The sequence below is a fragment of the Scyliorhinus torazame genome, chromosome 2 (genome assembly GCF_047496885.1).
Source record: "Scyliorhinus torazame isolate Kashiwa2021f chromosome 2, sScyTor2.1, whole genome shotgun sequence".
Taxonomy (NCBI): Eukaryota; Metazoa; Chordata; class Chondrichthyes; order Carcharhiniformes; family Scyliorhinidae; genus Scyliorhinus; species Scyliorhinus torazame.
In genome coordinates, this window is record NC_092708.1 from 143,209,099 (window position 1) to 143,229,393 (window position 20,295).

Here is a 20,295-nt window from a genome sequence, read left to right on the forward strand (position 1 = left end):
CCAATACATACGACCACACTAAAGTCCTGTACAGCTGCAACATAGAACATAGAACATAGAAAATACAGCACAGAACAGGCCCTTCGGCCCACGATGTTGTGCCGAACCTTTCTCCTAGATTAATCATAGATTATCATTGAATTTACAGTGCAGAAGGAGGCCATTCGGCCCTTTGAGTCTGCACCGGCTCCTGGAACGAGCACCCTACCCAAACTCAACACCTCCACCCAACACCAAGGGCAATTTTGGACATTCAGGGCAATTTATCATTGGCCAATTCACCTAACCTGCACATCTTTGGACTGTGGGAGGAAACCGGAGCACCCGGAGGAAACCCACGCAGACACGGGGAGGACGTGCAGACTCCGCACAGACAGTGACCCAAGCCGGAATCGAACCTGGGACCCTGGAGCTGTGAAGCATTGTGCTATCCACAATGCTACCGTGCTGCTCTTATGAACAAATAAATCTACACTATATCATTTTACCGTAATCCATGTACCTATCCAATAGCTGCTTGAAGGTCCCTAATGTTTCCGACTCAACTACTTCCACAGGCAGTGCATTCCATGCCCCCACTACTCTCTGGGTAAAGAACCTACCTCTGACATCCCCCCTCTATCTTCCACCTTTCACCTTAAATTTATGTCCCTTTGTCATGGTTTGTTCCACCTGTTTGTTCTCTCCTGCACCAGGCCTGCTCAGCGGCAGCGGTCGCCCCCACCACCCCCCCGGTCATGGGCAATGGGAGCCGCCATCTTCTCCCCCGAACACGTGCGTTTCATAGGTGCCGCCATCTTGCTCCACCCCCGCAATGTATGTTCCATGGGCGCTGCCATTTTGTGACCCCCAGGACCTCCGGGCGCCGGCATCTTGTCCAACCCGCAGCACACGGAGACCAACGGCATTTCAGGACCCCGATTCAGCGGCCGCCTCACTACCTGACGATCAACCACGACTCGCATCCATGGTAATCAACCAGTCCAGACCACACACTCTGACCAACGCACCCACCAGCGTGAAAGTCAACGACCATGTGACCTCCTGTCTACTGGACTCCAGGAGCACCGAGAGCTTTGTACATCCAAATACGGTACACCCTACCAATCAAAGTATCTCCCTGGCCTCCGGATCCCATAGCGTAGTGATCCGGGGGTACTGCACGGTCACGCTCACAGTCCAAGGTGTAGAGCTCCACAGTTTTTGCCTCTATGTCCTCCCTATCCTCTGCGCTGCACTTATCCTTGGCCTGAATTTTCAGTGCAACCTCCAGAGCCTGATCTTTAAATTCGGCTGTGTGCGGCCTCGCGACCCTAAAGGTCGATCCTCCTTCCCTCTTTGCCAATCTAACTCCAGATTGCAAACTCATCGCCACCAGGAGCAGACGGTACAGCACCCGGGATAAGGCCTTCATCAGGTCCAAGGTCCAGCGGTTGCTTCAGGAGGGAGTCATCGAGGCCAGCAACTGCCCCTGGAGAGCTCAAGTGGTAGTGGTTAAGTCTGGGGAGAAAAATCGAATGGTCGTGGACTACAGTCAGACCATCAACAAGTACATGCAGCTCGACGCGTACCCCCTCCCACGCATATCTGACATGGTTAACCAGATTGCACAGTACCGGGTCTTCTCAACGGTGGACCTGAAATCCGCTTACCACCAGCTCCCCATCCGTAAATCGGACCGGCCATACACCGCCTTCGAGGCTGATGGCCGGCTATATCACTTCCTTAGGGTCCCTTTCGGCGTCACCAATTGGGTTTCGGTCTTCCAAAGGGAGATGGACCGAATGGTCGACCGGTACGGCTTGCGGGCCACGTTTCCGTCTCTAGACAATGTGACCATCTGCGCCCACGATCAGCAGGACCACGACACCAACCACGCTAAATTTCTCCGCACCGCCACTCTCCTCAACCTCATGTACAACAAGGAGAAGTGTGTGTTCCGTACAAACCGCTGAGCCATCTTCGGCTGCGTGGTCCAGAACGGAGTTCTGGGGCCGGATCCCGACCGCATGCGCCCCCTCATGGAGCTTCCCCTCCCCCATTGCCCCAAGGCTCTCAAGCCCTGCCTGGGGTTCTTCTCGTATAACTCTCAGTGGGTTCCAAACTATGCGGACAAGGCACGCCCACTCATACAGTCCACTCATTTCCCCCTGACGGCAGAGACCCAACAGGCCTTCGCCTGGATCAGAGCTGATATTGCCAAGACCACAATACACGCTGTAGATGAAACACTTCCTTTCCAAGTAGAAAGTGACAGACGTCACCCATGCCGCCACTCTCAATCAGGCAGGCCGGCCCGTGGCATTCTTTTCCCGCACCCTCCATGCCTCCGAAATCCGGCACTCATCCGTCGAAAAGGAGGCCCAGGCTATCATTGAGGCTGTGCGACATTGGAGACATTACCTGGCCGTCAGGAGATTCACTCTCCTCACTGACCAACGGTCGGTAGCCTTCATGTTCAACAACACGCAGCGGGGCAAGATCAAAAATGACAAAATCTTGCGGTGGAGAATCGAGCTCTCCACCTATAACTACGAGATTAAGTATCGCCCTGGCAAACTCAACGAGCCCCCAGATGCACTATCCCGAGGTACATGTGCCAGCGCACAGGTAGACTGACTCCGGACCCTGCACAACAGCCTTTGTCACCCAGGGGTCACTCGGTTGTACCACTTCATTAAGGCACAAAATTTGCCCTACTCCGTCGAGGAAGTAAGGACGATCACCAAGGACTGCCAGGTCTGTGCGGAGTGCAAATTGCACTTCTACCGGCCGGACCGCGCAAACCTGGTGAAGGCCTCCCGCCCCTTTGAATGCCTCAGCATGGATTTCAAAGGCCCCCTCCCCCCCTCCTCCAGCCGACACACGTATTTCCTCAGTGTGATCGATGAATACTCCCGTTTTCCCTTCGCCATCCCATGCCCCGACATGACGTCTGCCACTGTCATTAAAGCCCTTAATTCTATCTTCACTCTGTTCGGCTTCCCCGCCTACATCCACAGTGACAGGGGATCCTCATTCATAAGTGATGAGCCAGTTCCTGCTCAGCAGGGGTATCGCCTCCAGCAGAACGACGAGCTACAACCCCCGGGGAAACGGACAGGTAGAAAGGGAGAATGGGATGGTATGGAGGGCCGTCCAGCTGGCCCTACGGTCCAGAAACCTCCCGGCCTCCCGCTGGCAAGAGGTCCTCCCTGATGCACTACATTCCATTCGCTCATTACTTTGCACTGCTACTAACAGTACACCGCATGAACGCCTTTTTGCCTTCCCCAGGAAGTCCACATCCGGGATATCACTCCCAACTTGGCTCACAGCTCCGGGAACTGTGCTTCTCCGTAAACATGTGCGGCTCCACAAGGCGGACCCGTTGGTGGAAAGGGTGCACCTGCTCCACGCAAACTCACAGCACGCCTACGTGGCGTTCCCCGACGGCCGCCAGGATACCATCTCCCTCAGGGACCTGGCACCAGCAGGTTCCGCCCCCACAGCACCCCCGTCGCCCCCGGCGCCACCCACCCCTCCCCCGCCGGCCCCATCACCCCCCCTAGGACCGTTCGTCCTCCCTCTGCCCACCCCCGTTGATGAAGAGGATTTCGGCACGCTCACGGAGTCAACTTTGACCACGACAGCACCAACATCGCCGGCTCCACTTCATTGATCCCAGAGGACGATCAAGGCGCCGGACCGGCTGAACCTCTGACCGGCCCACCGGGGGACCAGAGACATTTATTTTTTCACTGTTCTGTAAATATTAAAGATTGAGAATTGTATATATTTATCCACCACCCCCGCCGGACTCAATTTTAACAGGGGGTGCATGTGGTAAACCACTGTGTTCCTATATTAAGGGTTGGATGGTAGAACCTGCACTACAGGTTCACCTGGGCCCCTGCATGCTAGCTCCGCCCTGGAGCCGAGTTATAAATATGCGAGGCCTTCAGCTAGCAGCCATTTCATCAGCTGCTGTAGGAGGCCACACTTCAGATACTAATAAAGCCTCAGTTTGAATTCAACTTTGTCTCCAGCCAAATTGATCGTGCCTCAGTCACATGCTTGATTTTTAAGAGCTGTTCTCTCAGAGGATCAGAGTGAACTCCAAACACGATTTGGTCTCTGATCATTGAGTCAGCAATATCACCAAAGTTGCAGGACAGCGCTAGCAGACGGAGACTAGTTAAGAAGGAGTTGAAAGATTCATCTTTACCTTGTAGATGCTGTTTGAATATGTAGCGCTTGAAGATTTCATTGGTGTCCACTTCGCAGCGACTATCGAACTTGTCCAGGATGGTCTGAAACTTTGTCTTGTCCTGGCCTTCGGTGAAGTTAAACGAGTTGAAGAGTTTGATGGCGTGATCACCCGCTGTTGAGAGGAGAAGTGCAATCTTTCTTGCATCAGACGCACGTCGAAGTCTGAGGCTTTGATGTACAGCAGAAACCTTTGCTTGAATATCCGCCAGTTGGCACTGAAAGTGCCGGAGGTCCTGAGCTGGTGAGGAGCCTGAATCTTCTCCATGGTGCCGGGATATATTTGCTAGTCGTCAAGGAACGGACTGAGGTAAGCCACCTTAAATTAGTAGTCGCCTGGTATCATGTTGTGTTAGGTACACTGGTCTAACACTGGCTGCACTGGTTCCAGCTTAGATCAGAAAGATACTCCAGACCTTGAAGTTAGTTCAATCAGGTTTATTGAACTAATAGCACAGTTAGCACAGTTCTCTGTGAGTTCAACTCTCTGCTAACTTAAGTGTGGTTACTCTGTCTGACTGAACCAGACTAGCTCTTAGCCTCATGGTGGAGGTGTGAGATTGTAACAACACTCTTGACTGACTCTCTAGATGTTCATCAGTGGAAAGAGATGGAGTGTGAGTGCCTCGTGTCTTTTATAGTCAGATCCCACCCCTGAGTGTCCTGCCTGCTTATTGGTCATGTCCTGTTCTCTGTGTCCATTAGCTACTTGTCGGTATATCATTATGTGTGTGTGTGTGTGTGTGTGTGTGCCTGCATATCATGACACTCTAAACCTTGCCCCTCGCACCTTGCACCTATGCCCCCAAGTAATTGACCCCTCTACCCTGGGGAAAAGCCTCTGACTATCCACTCTGTCTATGCCCCTCATAATTTTGTAGACCCCTATCAGGTCGCCCTTCAACCTCCGTCGTTCCAGTGAGAACAAACCGAGTTTATTCAACCGCTCCTCATAGCTAATGCCCTCCATACCAGGCAACATTCTGGTAAATCTCTTCTGCACCCTCTCTAAAGCCTCCACATCCTTCTGGTAGTGTGGCGACCAGAATTGAACACTATACTCCAAGTGTGGCCTAACTAAGGTTCTTTATAGCTGCAACATGACTTGCCAATTTTTATACTCAATGCCCCGGCCAGAGAGAAACGCAATCCAAAATAAGCCCTCAATGGTGGATCAGGCGGTAGACGGCTGCGAAGGCAGATGAAGGCTGCAGTAAATCATAGAATTTGCAGTACACAAGGAGGCCATTCAGCCCAGCGAGTCTGCACCGGCCGTTGGAAAGAGCACCCTACTTAAGCCCATACCTCCACCCTATCCCCGTAACCCAGTTACCCCACCTAATCTTTTTGGACACTAAGGGCAATTTATCATGGCCAATCCACCTATCCTGCACATCTTTGGACTGTGGGAGGAGACCGGAGCACCCGGAGGAAACCCACGCACACACAGGGAGAGCGTGCAGACTGCGCACAGACAGTGACAGTAGGAGGGGGTCCCCAGTTGTTGAGGTTCCCTTCCCACTGGAACTGGGCACACCCCCTGCCAAGGGCCATATGTGTCTGCTGATGTGCAATGCCATACCCACGTTAAAAGATGTACCGCACCAGGCATCTACCTAGAGCAACCCCCCCACACACAGACAAGCCCTGCGTCGAGAGGTGAGGGGACATGACCATCAAATATGGAAGTCCCTAGCTTTGAACTGTTACATCAGGGGTGGCGTTTGATTCAGTCATCTCACTCTTGGAATAGGAACAGTAGAGTATTTCAGGAGCCTTCTTCACGACTGAGCATCGCTCTTCAGGAACAACTCTGTTCACCCCACATGGGGAAAAGGCTAGAAAAGGTGCCCTAAAAACGAATCCATCCCCAACCTGGCTGGAAAACAGGCTCATCTACCTGCGGTCAGAAAATCAACGTTAAACTGAAGCCTGAGAAAGGGATACAAATGATATAGAGTCCAAGGGCTGATCCCACCTCCCGGAAACATCTGCCAACTGTGCGGTCAAAGATACGGCTCTGGGATCGGGCTCAACAGCCACGCAAGAACCCACAGAACCTGTGACCAGTACACAGAATTTCTTAGATGGACAATCATACATGTTAGCACGTGTTCGCCAAAGAAGGAGGTCCAATCATCCTTGCTTCTTACAACTAGTTCCCACTGCCCAAAAGAAAATGAGACCAATGACCATGCAACCTATTCCTTTCAAAGGTTATACAACTTTTTACCTAAGACACTCCCTAACTCACTAAACCAGGTTTCAGAAACTGTTGCATTCCGTGGAATATTTGAACATCTTTCTCCGTTAATTTACAGCATTCCTTCCAATTCTAAGATCAGTGCTTTATTCCGCGTTTTTCAAAAGAAATACTTAAGAAATGCATTGAGTGCTTTTGGTAGGAGTCTCTTCCTTATATCTGCATCCCTACATAAGTTGAAGTGTGCACTGTTATTCAACGTTTCTCTGAATCGACTGATGTATTTGTCCATCTCGAGAATTGCTGGAACATTGCAAATATTTAATACTCTATAATCAATGTTCTTGCTCCAGTTGTAGGCAACGGACATGGAGGATATTCGAAGATCAAAGCTTAATCTTATTGAATGGTTCACAAATGATCCAGATTTTATTCTGCAAGTGGTGCAAGATGATCGTCTCATTACTCAGCGGGAGTATCAAAAACTGAAGGCAGAGAATGATCCTGAAAGAAGAATCATAAATCTTCTTGATATTATAATTGGAAAAGGCAATTCATTCTGTGAGCAATTCATCCATGTTCTGCAGAAAGATAAAGTTAAGGAGACCTATCCAAGGCTAATAGATTGGCTTTCAAGTACAGAGCAAGGTAAATTCTGCCATTTATTATCTATTATATGCTAAAGAATTTCATGTTAGACTTCAGCTGTAATGTGCTTTCATTTAAAACCAATGGAACTACAGTTGTCATCCTACAATGCTTTATTGTTTAGTTGTTCATTTGATTTTGTTACACTAACATTGAGACAGTCTGTTTCGCTTGGAGGTTTAATAAATTATGAAACGGGTTAATTATTTAAGTAGCAAAGCAATTCTCTACTACGGTGGGAGGTTGGACCCAGCAGAGTGTTCCTTTCAATTACCTGGATTATAGTCTGCCTGCTGGAATAGAAGATGTACTTATTATGTTGTGGAGATGCCGGCGTTGGACTGGGGTGAGCACAGTACGAAGTCTTACAACACCAGGTTAAAGTCCAACAGGTTTGTTTCGATGTCACTAGCTTTCGGAGCGCTGCTCCTTCCTCTTCATTCACCTGAGGAAGGAGCAGCGCTCCGAAAGCTAGTGACATCGAAACAAACCTGTTGGACTTTAACCTGGTGTTGTAAGACTTCGTACTTATTATGTTCAGCTGTGGGATTTGGTAAATATTCCCTGCCCGTATGCCTGCCCCTTGATGGATTAACATCAATACAGTCCCATTTTAGGTTTCCTTTCCTGCTGATGAACCCTATGATATTTCCTACTATTGCCCAAAGGTTACCTTGTGTCCTCTGCTGTGATTAACTGGTGACTAATTGCCATCGGTGGTGCATTAATCCAGAGAGGGTTTGCTTCATGGTGTTCAAACTCTTGCTGGTTGGACGTACCTTCACTGCAAACCTAGCTGCTGCTCAAAATGTGATGAAAATCATATTGCATCGTGTATGATACAAAGAAATTGTACATTGGAAGATTTCCATAGGTAAATACATATCCAAAGAAGCTTAAAATACACTCTTAAAATGGCAAGAATGTTCAACATGTGGAGATCTTTCATTTAAAAAGTGGTCAACTAATAAAACAAATTAAAAAAGATTAGATTTTGACTCTATTCGGTCAATTTCTTTCCCTCCTAAAAAATAATTTGAATATAGTCAGCTTTTGCTCATCACTTCCCATTTGACCACTCACTGATCTACCTCAAGCTTCTCCAAGAGTTTTAAATTTGTTTAAACAAAAATAAAATGGAGCCTCACGACCGTATTCCAGTACTTTTTAAATTATTTTTATTCAGAACATTTTAAATGATAACATACAAAATGTTGACAAAATATGTATACCATTTTAATAAAAATATCCCCACCACCCAACCCCCCCATCCATTATTTATTCAGAACCCTCCCCCCCCCCAAGCCCTGCCCCCTAATTGCTGACGCCAACCAGTTCCTTAAAGAAGGTAATGAACGGCAGCCACCTTGAGTAAAACCCCTCTTCTGATCCCTCTATTCATGCTTTATCTTTTCCAAATGCAGGAATTCCAACAAATCCCCCAACCATGTCAAAGCCTTAGGTAGAGCTGATGCCCTCCATCCAGGCAAGACTCACCTCCGGGTTATCAGAGCGGCGAAGGCCAAGACCACAGCTGTCTTCTCCTCCTGCAGCCCGGGGAAGATCACTACCATTGGGCACGGCTCCACTCTAACTCCCAAATTCTCCGGCATTGTTTCCAAGAAAGAAGCCCAAAACTTAACTACTCAGTGCAAGACCAAAACATATGTGACTGGTTCACTCGCCCCCTCGAACAACGCTCACATCTATCCTCCACATTCAGAAAGAACATTAGTGAACCTTGAGGGATGAAATCTGTCATTCTCACCTGGTCTGGCTTATATGTGACTCCAGACCCACAGCAGTGTGGTTGACTCTTAAATGGTCTCAAGGATGGGCAATAAATGCTCGTCCAGCCAGCAATGCCCACATCCCATGAACGAATAAAAAATCCTAAAAACATCCCCTCCCTGAAACTTCACCATCAACCCCTCCAGCCCAGCAAACCTACCCTCCACAAACAAATCCCTAAACCTCTCCGCCCCATCCCTCTCCCAGATCTTGGCTGGATTCTCCGCCAGTGGGATGCTCCGTTTTGCCGGTAGCCCGGGAGTTTCCCGACGGCATGGGGCTGCCCCACAATGGGAAACCCCATTGACCGGCCGGCGTAACGGAGCATCCTGCCAGCGGGGTGAAATAGAAATGTAGCGGGGCGGAGAATCCAGCCCCTTATACGATGAATCCATCCCAGCTGGTATAAACCTATGGTTACCACAGATCAGCGCTGGTAGCGGCATAAACCCTAATTTAAAGTGCTGTCTGAATTAATTCCATATTCTTGGAGAAGCTATTACCACTGGGCTCGAAGAAAAAACAGCCGAAGAGAACGGAAGAAGAGCAGTAACAAGTGTCCTCAAACCCGAACCTATACAAGAAGCCTCCTCCATTCACTCTCATACCAAACCCGGACCCTGAAACCATCCCCACACTTTCTCAATATTTTCCGTCAGTAATAATACATCAAATTAGGTAATGCCAGCTGCCCAACTGCTTATCCCTCTGCAAGAAAGCCCTTCAAACCTAGGGGGCCTTACCCGTCCAAACAAAAATCAAAATTAACTTGTTGACCCTACTAAAGGGTCTTCCTTCATAGGGTGCTCTTTCCAAGGGCCGGTGCAGACTCAATGGGCCAAATGGCCTCCTTCTGCACTGTAAATTCTGATTCTATGATTCCAAAGAAAGATTCAGGAAGAAAGACTGGGAGACATTGAAACACAAACAGAACCTCGGAATAATGTTCATCATCCGTCTGAACCCTACCTGCCAAGGACAATGGGAGGGCATCCCACCTCTTCAAATTTGCCTTCACCTGCTCTACCAGAATGGCCAGGTAATAATAATAGGAATTGAACCTGCGCTGCTAGCCTTGTTCTGCATTACAAGCCAGCTGTTTAGCCCGCTGTGCTAAACCAGGGGCTGTTTAGCAGGTTCACCTTACCAGTTGAACCAGGTTCAACTTACGTAACGAGGCCCAGCCATGAGCCAGCCATATTCCCAGGTACCTAAAACTAGTCCTAGCTAGGCACTTGCCCACATTAAGAGACTCCTGAATGTGGTGTTGTTGCCTTCCGCGGGGGTCGAGCCACATACAGCGACAACCTATGCTCCCTACGTCTTCTCTCTATACCCCTCCACCCAGCCGATGACCTAAGTGCGACGGCCAATGGCTCAATCACCAAAGCAAACATTAATGGGGAAAGTGGACATCCCTGCCTCGTACCCCTAAATAACCGAAAATACCCTAAACTCAACGCATTAGTACGGATGCTTGTAGTGAGGGCCCTGTACAAAAGCCTAACCCATAAAATGAAGTTAGACCCAAAGTCAAACCACCACAATACCTCAGAAAGGTACCCCCACTCGATCCGGCCAAATTCTTTTTCCGTGTCCATGGAGATGATTGTTTCTGGCTCGACCCCCGACGAAGGAGACAACACCACATTCAGGAGTCTCTTAATGTTGGCCAACAATTGCCGGCCCTTAACAAAACCTGTCTGATCCGCAAAAATTACCTGTGGCCGGAACCCCTCCAAACAGTTTGCCAGCTCCATAGCCTACAGCTTTGCATCTGCCTTCAACAGAGAGATGGGCTGATATGACCCACACACCATAGGATCTTTATCCTTTTTCATGATTAAAGAGATTGATGTCTGCGGTAGTGTGGCCGGTAACGCCCCCCCCGGGGTCAGAGAATCATTAAACATGACTAACAGGTGAAGCCCCAACACAGTCGTGAACTATATATAAAACTCCACAGGGAATCCATCTGGGCCCGGAGCCTTCCCCGACTGCATTGAAAGAATATAGTTCATAACCTCCTCCAGCCCAAGCGGCGCATCCAGTTCCTGTCCTCTTTCTCTTTCCACCACCGGGAAGACCAACCCAACTAAAAAGTGTCCCTCTTATGTGACGAAGCTGGCTCACTGCCTTCCCCGTTGACACCAACTCAAACTTCACCTGAAGCTCTTTCCTCTCTGCTGGTTTAGCTCAGTGGGCTGGATAGCTGGTTTGTGATTCAGAACAAGGCCAGCAGCGCGGGTTCAATTCCCGTACCAGCTTACCCGAACAAGCGCCGGAATAATAATAATAATAACTTATTGTCACAAGTAGGCTTCAATGAGGTTACTGTGAAAAGCCCCTTGGCGCCACATTCCAGCACCTGTTTGGGGAGGCCGGTACGTGCTAAACCAGCCCCAGAATGTGGCGACTAGGGACTTTTCACAGTAACTTCATACTTGTGACAATAAAACAGCACTGCCGTTGGGGCAGCAAAGTATTGACAGTCCACCTCAAGGATGGAATCCACCAACCAGACTTACCGCTACGAGATACAAACAAAATTATCTCCCCACTGATGACTGCCTTTTGTGCTTCCCAGACGTGGAAGATGAGACCTCCTCATTCTTATTAAAATCCACACAATTTCCAATAGCAGAAGCCATCCCCTCACAAAACCCCTTATCTATGAGCAACACCAAATCCAACCTCCACGGGGGGTCACTGAGCACAGCCCGTCTCCAACCACATATATTCACATAGTGTGTGGTGTGATCTGATATTACAATCGCCCAGTCCCCCATCCCCCCCCCCCCCCACAATCCCAGGGAGTAATGCGTTCCCACCACAAAGAAATCAATACGGGAGTAGACCCGATGTCTCTAAATCTCCTTGGGTTCAACCCACCTCCCCCATCTATTCCATGAACACTAGCAGCTCCTTTGCCACCCCTGATGTTGGAAAGCGTTTGGGTGTTGACTTGTCCAGCCTAGAGTCTAACACATAATTAAAGCCCCCTCCCATAATCAACTGATTCGAGTCAAGTTCGGGGATGGCCACCAGTATCTTCTTAATGAAATCCGTATCATCCCAATCAGGCGCTAATACATTCACTAAGATCACCGGAGAGTTCCATAACACTCCACTCATGATCACATACCTCCCCCCGGAGTCCACCAAAACGAATACCCTCCTATTGATAAATATCGCGGTCCCCCTTATCCTCTCATGAAAACTTGAGTGGAACACTTGCCCCACCCATCCTTTCCGCAGTCTTGTCTGCTCTCGAACTCTCAGACATGTCTCCTGCAAGAAAACCACATCCGCCTTCAAACTCTTTAGATGTGAAAACATCCGGGACCTTTTAACTGGTCTATTTAACCACCTCGTGTTCCATGTAACCAACCTGATTGAGGGCCCCTGGACCTGCCTCTACCATGAGGGCCCATGGGCCTCCCTCTACTATGATCAGCAATAGCCCACCCGCAAGGAAGTCTGCCAGGGCCCCAACTTATTCCAGCTCCAGGCCCTCCTCAGACCAGTACATAAATCTAGATGATCCCCACCTGGGCAAAAGTCAAAGTTATAACAGAATGGATCAACAAATAGCCCCCCTACCCAAACCCAACTTTATTATCAAACATTTCAAGGAGGAAAAACATGTACCCACACCCAATCCCTCTCCCCCAAACATTTCCACCAATACAGTTAAAAAAAAGACAAAAGAACCGCAAATCTAGAAAAAAGACAAAGAAATAGTAAAACACATGAAAAAAAAATAACATTCAGGTGTAACCAGCCACTTCATTTAATTCTCCCTCATCCATGCTTCTTCACAAAGTCATTCACCTCCTCCTGCATGTTGAGATAATAGGCCCAATCTCTGAATGTGACCTGGTGGCGAGCCGGGTGCACCGCTTCAAAACGCACCTTGTTCTTGTAAAGAACCAACTCGACCTTGTGAAATCCTGCACGCCTTTTTGCCAGTTCTGCCCCAATATCCTGATAAATTCTGACGGAATGGCCCTCCCAACTACATTCTTACATGTCCTTCATCAGGATCCTCTCCTTACCCAAGTATCTGTGGAGTCGAACTATAATTACCCGTGGTGGCTCTCCAGACCTGGTCCACTTCGGGAGGGTTCTCAAAAACCCCTTCCCCCACCAGATTCCCAAACATCTTTGCCACGTACATCTTTGCCACACACTTCTGTGCCCTCTGGAAGTTCAATGATCCTCAAATTCTGGCGTCCGGAGTGATTCTCCAGGCCATCTGCCTTGGCCTTCAATATCTCCTGCATTTTCTCCCCTCCTGCGACACAAGGTCCTTCCAAGTCAGTCGAGGACCCTTTGTTCGATTTGTTCCTTTAGACCTTATAACCTTTAGACATTACATGCTGATGCTGGAGGGGAAACCAAAACTTTCAAATTACACCACCCTTTTCTCCAAACAACACTCGTTAAACAGGTAAAAAGGGCCAAAAACCGAATCCCCAAGCAGGAGCCACCTTGCGTGTGAACATTCACCTCAAAGCCACCACCAGAAGTCACCTTATTCCAGTATTAAGTTATTTCAGCAGATGCACAAGAGGACACAGGTGGTGGTGGGGGAGGGGGGGGGGGGGTGTTGAGTGGTGATGAGTGCAGGTGGAATTTTCTTGGAAAACCAGAGGTGTCATTTGAGGCAGGCTTGCCAGAAATTTTGTAACGAGGGTATGTTGTAACCTTCTAATGATTTGTCTGGTTGTGGCTTCTTGTTGATGACATCTATCTGACCAGAAGCAGTGGGCAGTCAGTTAAGGCTATTTTAGAACTGGTGCCACATTCCTAGGGCACCAGAAGGTCGCTGGGAATGCACCAGACCCTCACTGCGTCTGCAGCTTGTCTTCTCAAAGTAGGTGAGAGTCCAGAGAGAGATTGGAGTCCAATGAAATGTATATCCAAAGTCATCTTTAAATGATCATATAGGTTGCATTTACTACATCTGCAGTCAAATGCTTTCAAGTGGAATCTTTTCTCCTTCAGATGGATCTACCTGATAGTTCTAGCCATTAGGATTTGTCTGCTGATTCCAGCATAAGAACCCATGCCTCCATATTGTGATTGTATTCTCCTGAGCAGCGCACACCATTCTAAGTGAGGCTGTTTTCTCCCCTTCTCTAACTGACTGCATTGATTAGCCCTCCTGTGTCTGGTACCCATCCACCATGTATAATTACATAGTACTCCCAGAGATGGATTTTTAATTGACTCTGTCCGGGAAGATTGGACCCAATGTCCTGCTACCCGTTCTTCCGGGTTCCCAACATGCTCAATTCAACTCAAGATTGGGTTGGCATGCTTTCAGCAAAATTCAGCCCAATGTTTTCAAAGGATATCACTGAGGCGCTGCATTAAATGAGAAATAGGAGCAGGTAAAAGCAGGTTTGAGTACTTAAATATGTTCATAGTTTAACCATTGTATTACTTATTGAAATAATTTTCTTTTGATGCCAGTAAAGTGCAGAATAACTAAAAATAAGTTCAATTTACAACTTCCCCAATCTTTTATTGAAGCCTATTCTGGTGCTAATCTCAATGGACGACAAATTATTTCTGCTGATGTTCATGCGACTGGAGGTTCCTTTGTGATCTGTCCCATATTCCAAACTGATCATATCTCAAGTAACTCAAGTGTTACCATCCCTTTAAATGTTAACTCATCCAGGAATAACAAGAGTGTGGGAAACAACCTGCCTTCAGGTAAATAATTAACAGGGAACTATATCCTGTCTTGTAAATGATTATCTGTGAATTATTTACTCTTGCTGTGTTCTGTATTATGGCAATACTTTGGTAGCCTCTTGCTTGTAACATATTGTTTTTTTAATCATGTGAATGGCAAGATTTATCTATTCTGATTTTTCTTTTGAATACTTGTGATTGGGCTCCCTTTCAAAATGGTTGGATAGATTGCTTATGGGTTCCACTGCATTCAAAATATCACCAGGAACCAGCACCACAAATAAACCTGATTATAGCTTAGCTAATGTTTAGACAGAAGGAAAATAAATTACCACCACCCATGCAATGTGAAAATGCAATAAACCATATTCTCCACAGTAACACCAGCATTCATTGCTGATGTTTATGACCCCTTAACTGGTACTGAATTGACTATAATATAATACGATCAATATAACTCATGTAATATAATCAACGGATAAAAGCAAATTAATGAAGATGCCGGAATCTGAAACCAAAAGAGAAAATGCTGGAAAATCTCAGTAGGTCTGGCATCATCTGTAAGGAGAGAAAAGGGCTAACGTTTCGAGTCCAGATGACCTTTTGTCAAAGCTAAAAGGCCTATAAAGTTGGAGATATTTATACTGTAGGGTGAAGGAATGAAAAATGAGCGATAGCCACAGAAACCAAGGGAAAAGAGTGCTAAAGGCAGTCCCCAGAGAATATAAGGTGTGAAGGCCAAACAGCAGAGAAACTAATATCAGAGGGTAAGCTGTGACAGATGTAGATTTGGGGGGTGGGGGTGGGGCCTGCTGCAATGTTCCAGTTAAGCTCAACCCAAACTGGTGGAACAACTCATCTTTCGGTTAGGCAAGCTACAGTCTTCCGGTCTCCACAATGAATTCAACAACTTCAGATGATTAGCTCTACCCCACCTCGACCCATTTGTTTTCATTCCATTTCATTTTAACTGTCTTTTACCTTTAATTTCTTTCTTGTCTTTCTTTTTATATATTTCCCCCCACTATTTCCCCTTATCTCATCTCCCCTTTCCTTACCTTTTCTCCCCTTTTTCCACCCCTTTGCCTCCTTTTTATAATTTTACCTCTCTCCCACTCATGTTCCCCCCCCCCCCCCCCCCCCACCTTATGAGATTTTATAGCATTTTCTCTTTTGGTTTAATATAATTAACCACTGATATATGATTGTAAAATATTGTGAGTGGGAAACGACGGTTGGGTATATGTATTCCTAGCACTTCAGAGTTCTTCTGCTATTCCAAAGCTTGACCGTTTTGTACACTCCAGGAATGAAAGATTAATTTATGGATACCACCCTGAACAAATGAGTGAAAAATTGAATGCGGAAAATTAAATCCAGTTCCTATTGCTGATTTTGTTTGCAGTTACTGCACAGAGGTGTGGTGCAATATATATCTGGAAATTGACAAGTTTTCATCTTAAATAAATGAAAATATAGCGCTGTAAAAATATATCCGAATAATGTTTGCACTTTCACAATGTGATACCCTTTCCCTTAATGCATTAGTAATAAATGGACATGGTCTCAATTAAAATTTTTTAAGACTAGCATTTTATATTATAAAATAATGGATAAACACAGACATGAAATGTAAGAAAATTTTCCAAATAAATTGCAGAAATTAAATGCTGTAAAATTAAATATTTAGTCTGTATTGATATTTTGTTTGCAGGTTCCACAAAGGAAATAAATATCAAAGATTTAGAGGACAAAGTGACAGGTAATTAATTTTACTGTTAATTAAAAGCTGAAAACTTATGACAGATGCAGAAGACAGTAACATGAGGGTTGCTAATCCCACAGGATTGGCTTGATGTCCCCAGGAAGTCAAAGGTTAATCTCATAGGCACTGCTGTGACCAAGCCATATGGTGTTAAAAAGAAATGTGGGTGGTATTTTAATTTTCTTTGAACGCTTTTAATTCCTAATTATAGAAATACTGGCAATGGGAACAAAAGGATGTTTGATTGGACAGGAAGGGTGGATGCAGGAGGTCATTGATGTGTTGGGTACTCTGACACACAGACGAACCAACACGGTTGCAAATGGTACAAATCAGTTTTATTTCATTGAACTATAAACATAGTAAACTCTGGTATTCAGCACATGGTGAACCTCTGAGTGGCTGGCAATGAGGTCTGTGCCCTGAGCTCTCTCCTGCTCGAGTGCCCAGGAAGTGTTGTGTTCCTTGCTTTGTACTGTGTATGCTCTTGTCCATGATTGGCTGTCGTGTTGTATGTGTTGATTGGTCCGTTGATCTGTCCATCATTATGTGTGTATGTGTGTGCTGTGATGTTCACCTGAATATCATGACAGTCATGTGATCAAACTTCCAGGAATACATCCGTCCACCCCCACAAAAGGATTTATGTCCACATTCTCTATGTGCAGTGTACCAGATTAAATTGAAAGAATAACAGACATTAAAACACTCTATTCTGTACATAGATACTGATTTTAAACTTTTATTATGCAGTGTTTCAGATGATCCCATATCACATCTTCTTCAGTTGTCTGTATTTTCCCGTCCCAAATAATATCTACTGTAACCATGATTGAAACATCCTGTAGACTTTTAGCTGAGATACTGGACTAACTGAATAGAACTGATCAGGATCCAGAGGTTTGGGAATTTTTGGTTGACTCATTTATTTATTCTTGCCACATGGAGGTAAGTCCAGTTCAGGCTGCTGAGATGATAGTAGACCCCAATGGCTAATTCTTTTGCACAATTATGAAAGGGAAGCCTGACTTTTATCTCGAGAAGAAAATGGTCAAGGCTTATTGCTGGGTAGGAAAACATATTCATTTAGACACTGCGGTTAGTATTTAAACCAAGGTCTGGCTGGGAATGCAGGTGGGAATGACATTCAACCTAAGTAAGCCAGTGACCATTCTTTAAATAATGACCTAAACCTGGAGCTTGCAGACAGGATGTTGAAGAATATCACTGAAAGTTCTGTAATGAAATCACTATTAAAGGCTGCATTCAAGTTATCAGCATTCCTCAGAATGAGCTGCAGGAAATTGGTAATGTACTGTGATTACTATTGATCCACCGGAATAATCTATGTATTGATTACATTACCTTTTTAAACCTGAGCAAAGGCCCTTGCATGTTGATGCAATGAGATGATGCACTCCAGTCCAGAGAAAGGCCTTTTTAACCACAATGGAAGCTAATTTTTGCAAACATTCAACTGGGATACACTAGAATACCACTTTCTGGACTGTGAATCTTGTGTTAATAAAGCACTTTGAAGTAACTACCTGAGTCTGACCAGAATTACTGACTGTCCAGAAAGTGGCATTCTAGTGTATCTGAGTTGAATGTTTGCAAAAATTTATCTTCCATTGTGGTTAAAAAGAACCTTTCCTGAACTTATATTCCTTGAGTTCAAAAACGAAAAAGAGAATGAAAACTAAGATGCCAACGTACTGCACTGGTTAATTTGAGTCCTCCAACTGAAACCAAAATTGCAGCTTTTAATAATCCTCTGGTTTGGCTCTTGGTTCTCACAGGGCACTGCTATTGATCCAAATTTTAAAAAAGCAAAATACTATGGACACTGGGGGCGAAATTCTCCTACCCGCCCCGCCACATTTCTGCCCCGACCGGCCGGCGGGATGCTCCGTAACACCGGCCGGTCAATGGGGTTTCCCATTGTGGGGCAGCCCCACGCCGTCGGGAAACCCCCCGGCGCCGGCAAAACGGAGACTCCCGCCGGCGGAGAATGACGCCCTGGAAGTCTGAAATAAAAGCAGAAAATGCTGGAAAAGCTCAGTTTTGTACTTAGGTTGTATGGCCTGTCCCACCTTGAGTTACTCTGGTCCAACTCAGATTATTGAGCTAGGAGGTAGTAAGTTCATTTACCAATTTATTTCAAAATAATAACTGAAGCTTTTTTTTAAAAAAAATGATTTGATAACATTCTACTGTCAAAACATTTATGACACTTTAATTGTAAATTTTTCAATCACACAAAATAAGGTGTCATCTTTTTCCAATTGACAGGAAAATAAAGATAATATTAGGGGATTTATATTTTTATCGGTAAACTTTAGAAATAAGGTATAGTTTAATTGTGTTTAATTTAATGTTTCTGTGCCTGGAATGGGAAAACATTAGTTAGATTCATGCTGAACAAATGTGTTTATATGTGTGGGGGTTTGTTTCAATTCCACTGTGATTCTATTGTGCTTAGAGAGGGCTACAGCATGAAGAATAAACAAACCAGAAGTGGTGCTTTGCAACTGGAGCCTTGTAAGGAAGCTTTTAAGTTTTAGTTTAGATACTAATTAATGGTCGTGTGACTCTATTCCTCCATGTTTTATTTTTAAAAAGTAGAAATTCTGGGGCGGAATTCTCTGACACGGCGCACCCGCTTTCTGGTGCAGCGCGTCCCCACCGGCAGCGGGATCCTCCTTCCCGGCAGCTGGTCCATGGGGTTTTCCATTGTAAGCGCTCCCACGTTGTTGGGAAATCTGCAGGCATGTGTGCGCTGCCGGCGAAGCGGAGGATCCCACCGACGGAGAATCCAGCCCATGATCCTTTGATCCAGGTTCCATACTGGGATCTTCCCACCCAATTATAACATCAACTGGGGGCAGCATGTTGATGCAGTGGTTAGCACTACTGCCTCACAGCACCAAGGACCCGGGATCAATCCCGGCCCTGGGTCACTGCCTGTTTGGAGTTTGCACATTCTCCCCGTGTCATCGTGGGTCTCACCCCCACAACCCAAAAAGATGTGCAGGATAGGTGGATTGGCCATGCTAAATTACCCCTTAATTGGGAACTTTAAATTTATTTTAAAAATAACATCAACTGGGATCTTAACACAATTTCTTGACATAGAATCACATTTTGTCAAATCAAATCTTACACTTTTATAAAACAAAAGCCTTACATTTAGGCATGGCATTAACTTTTGCATTCTTTTGTTTGTCTCCATTTTCTGCAACAATAGACAAGAAGTCATTTCTGAAACAGAACTGGGCGAACCTTGTTCAGAAAGTAACAAATGTTGAAGAACTTGCAGATCAAATGATGGGACACGGCCTCACTAATGAAATGTACTCTGAAATCATAACCTGTAAAACATCACAAGAGAAGATGAGAAAACTTCTACATTGCTCAACAACAACTGATGTAGCTTCAGGTCATTTGTTTATGGCATTGTGCACCTTGCAGAATTATTTAATACAAGAACTCACTCAATAAGGCTAACAACTCCAAACAGAGGTTATTCTATTTTTATGTAGCTGAATGTTGTGGCTTATTTTGAATCCCAAAATACAAAGGATGCTTGAATAAAATAAAATTTTCCAGCCCCAAGAACACCTATATTTTTTGGGTAGATATTGGAAGTAGAATGGGCGTGGTAGGTATTACGCTGGGTCTCCGGCTATATTACACTCCATCTTGGCTTCCGGTCACAACTGTCGTGAAAGTGCCACTTGGAGACATGAGAAAGTAAGACACAGCATCCCCCCAGAGGAAGTGGTGGTGAGGGGGCAGTGTGGAGTTTGGGAAGGTGGTGGGTGTCAAGCAACATCATGTGACCTGTTGCCAGGATTTCTCTGGCTATCCTCACATGAGATGAAGACTCTGTAACCATAAGACTGCAACCAGATCAACCATGATCTTGTTT

At 45.9% G+C, this 20,295-nt stretch overlaps 1 protein-coding gene across 1 annotated transcript in view; it reads left to right on the top strand.

The window, feature by feature from the left end:
• Positions 1–19,982, top strand: part of LOC140392541 (uncharacterized) — a 34,854-nt gene extending 14,872 nt beyond the window's left edge. Inside the window, exons 2-5 of the mRNA XM_072477824.1 lie at positions 6,805–7,099; positions 14,432–14,617; positions 16,314–16,361; positions 19,612–19,982. Of these exons, the coding sequence (XP_072333925.1) occupies positions 6,820–7,099; positions 14,432–14,617; positions 16,314–16,361; positions 19,612–19,865 (768 nt within the window). The 5' untranslated portion in view covers positions 6,805–6,819 and the 3' untranslated portion in view covers positions 19,866–19,982. The remainder of the gene's footprint in view (positions 1–6,804; positions 7,100–14,431; positions 14,618–16,313; positions 16,362–19,611) is intronic.
• Positions 19,983–20,295: the final 313 nt, after the last annotated feature.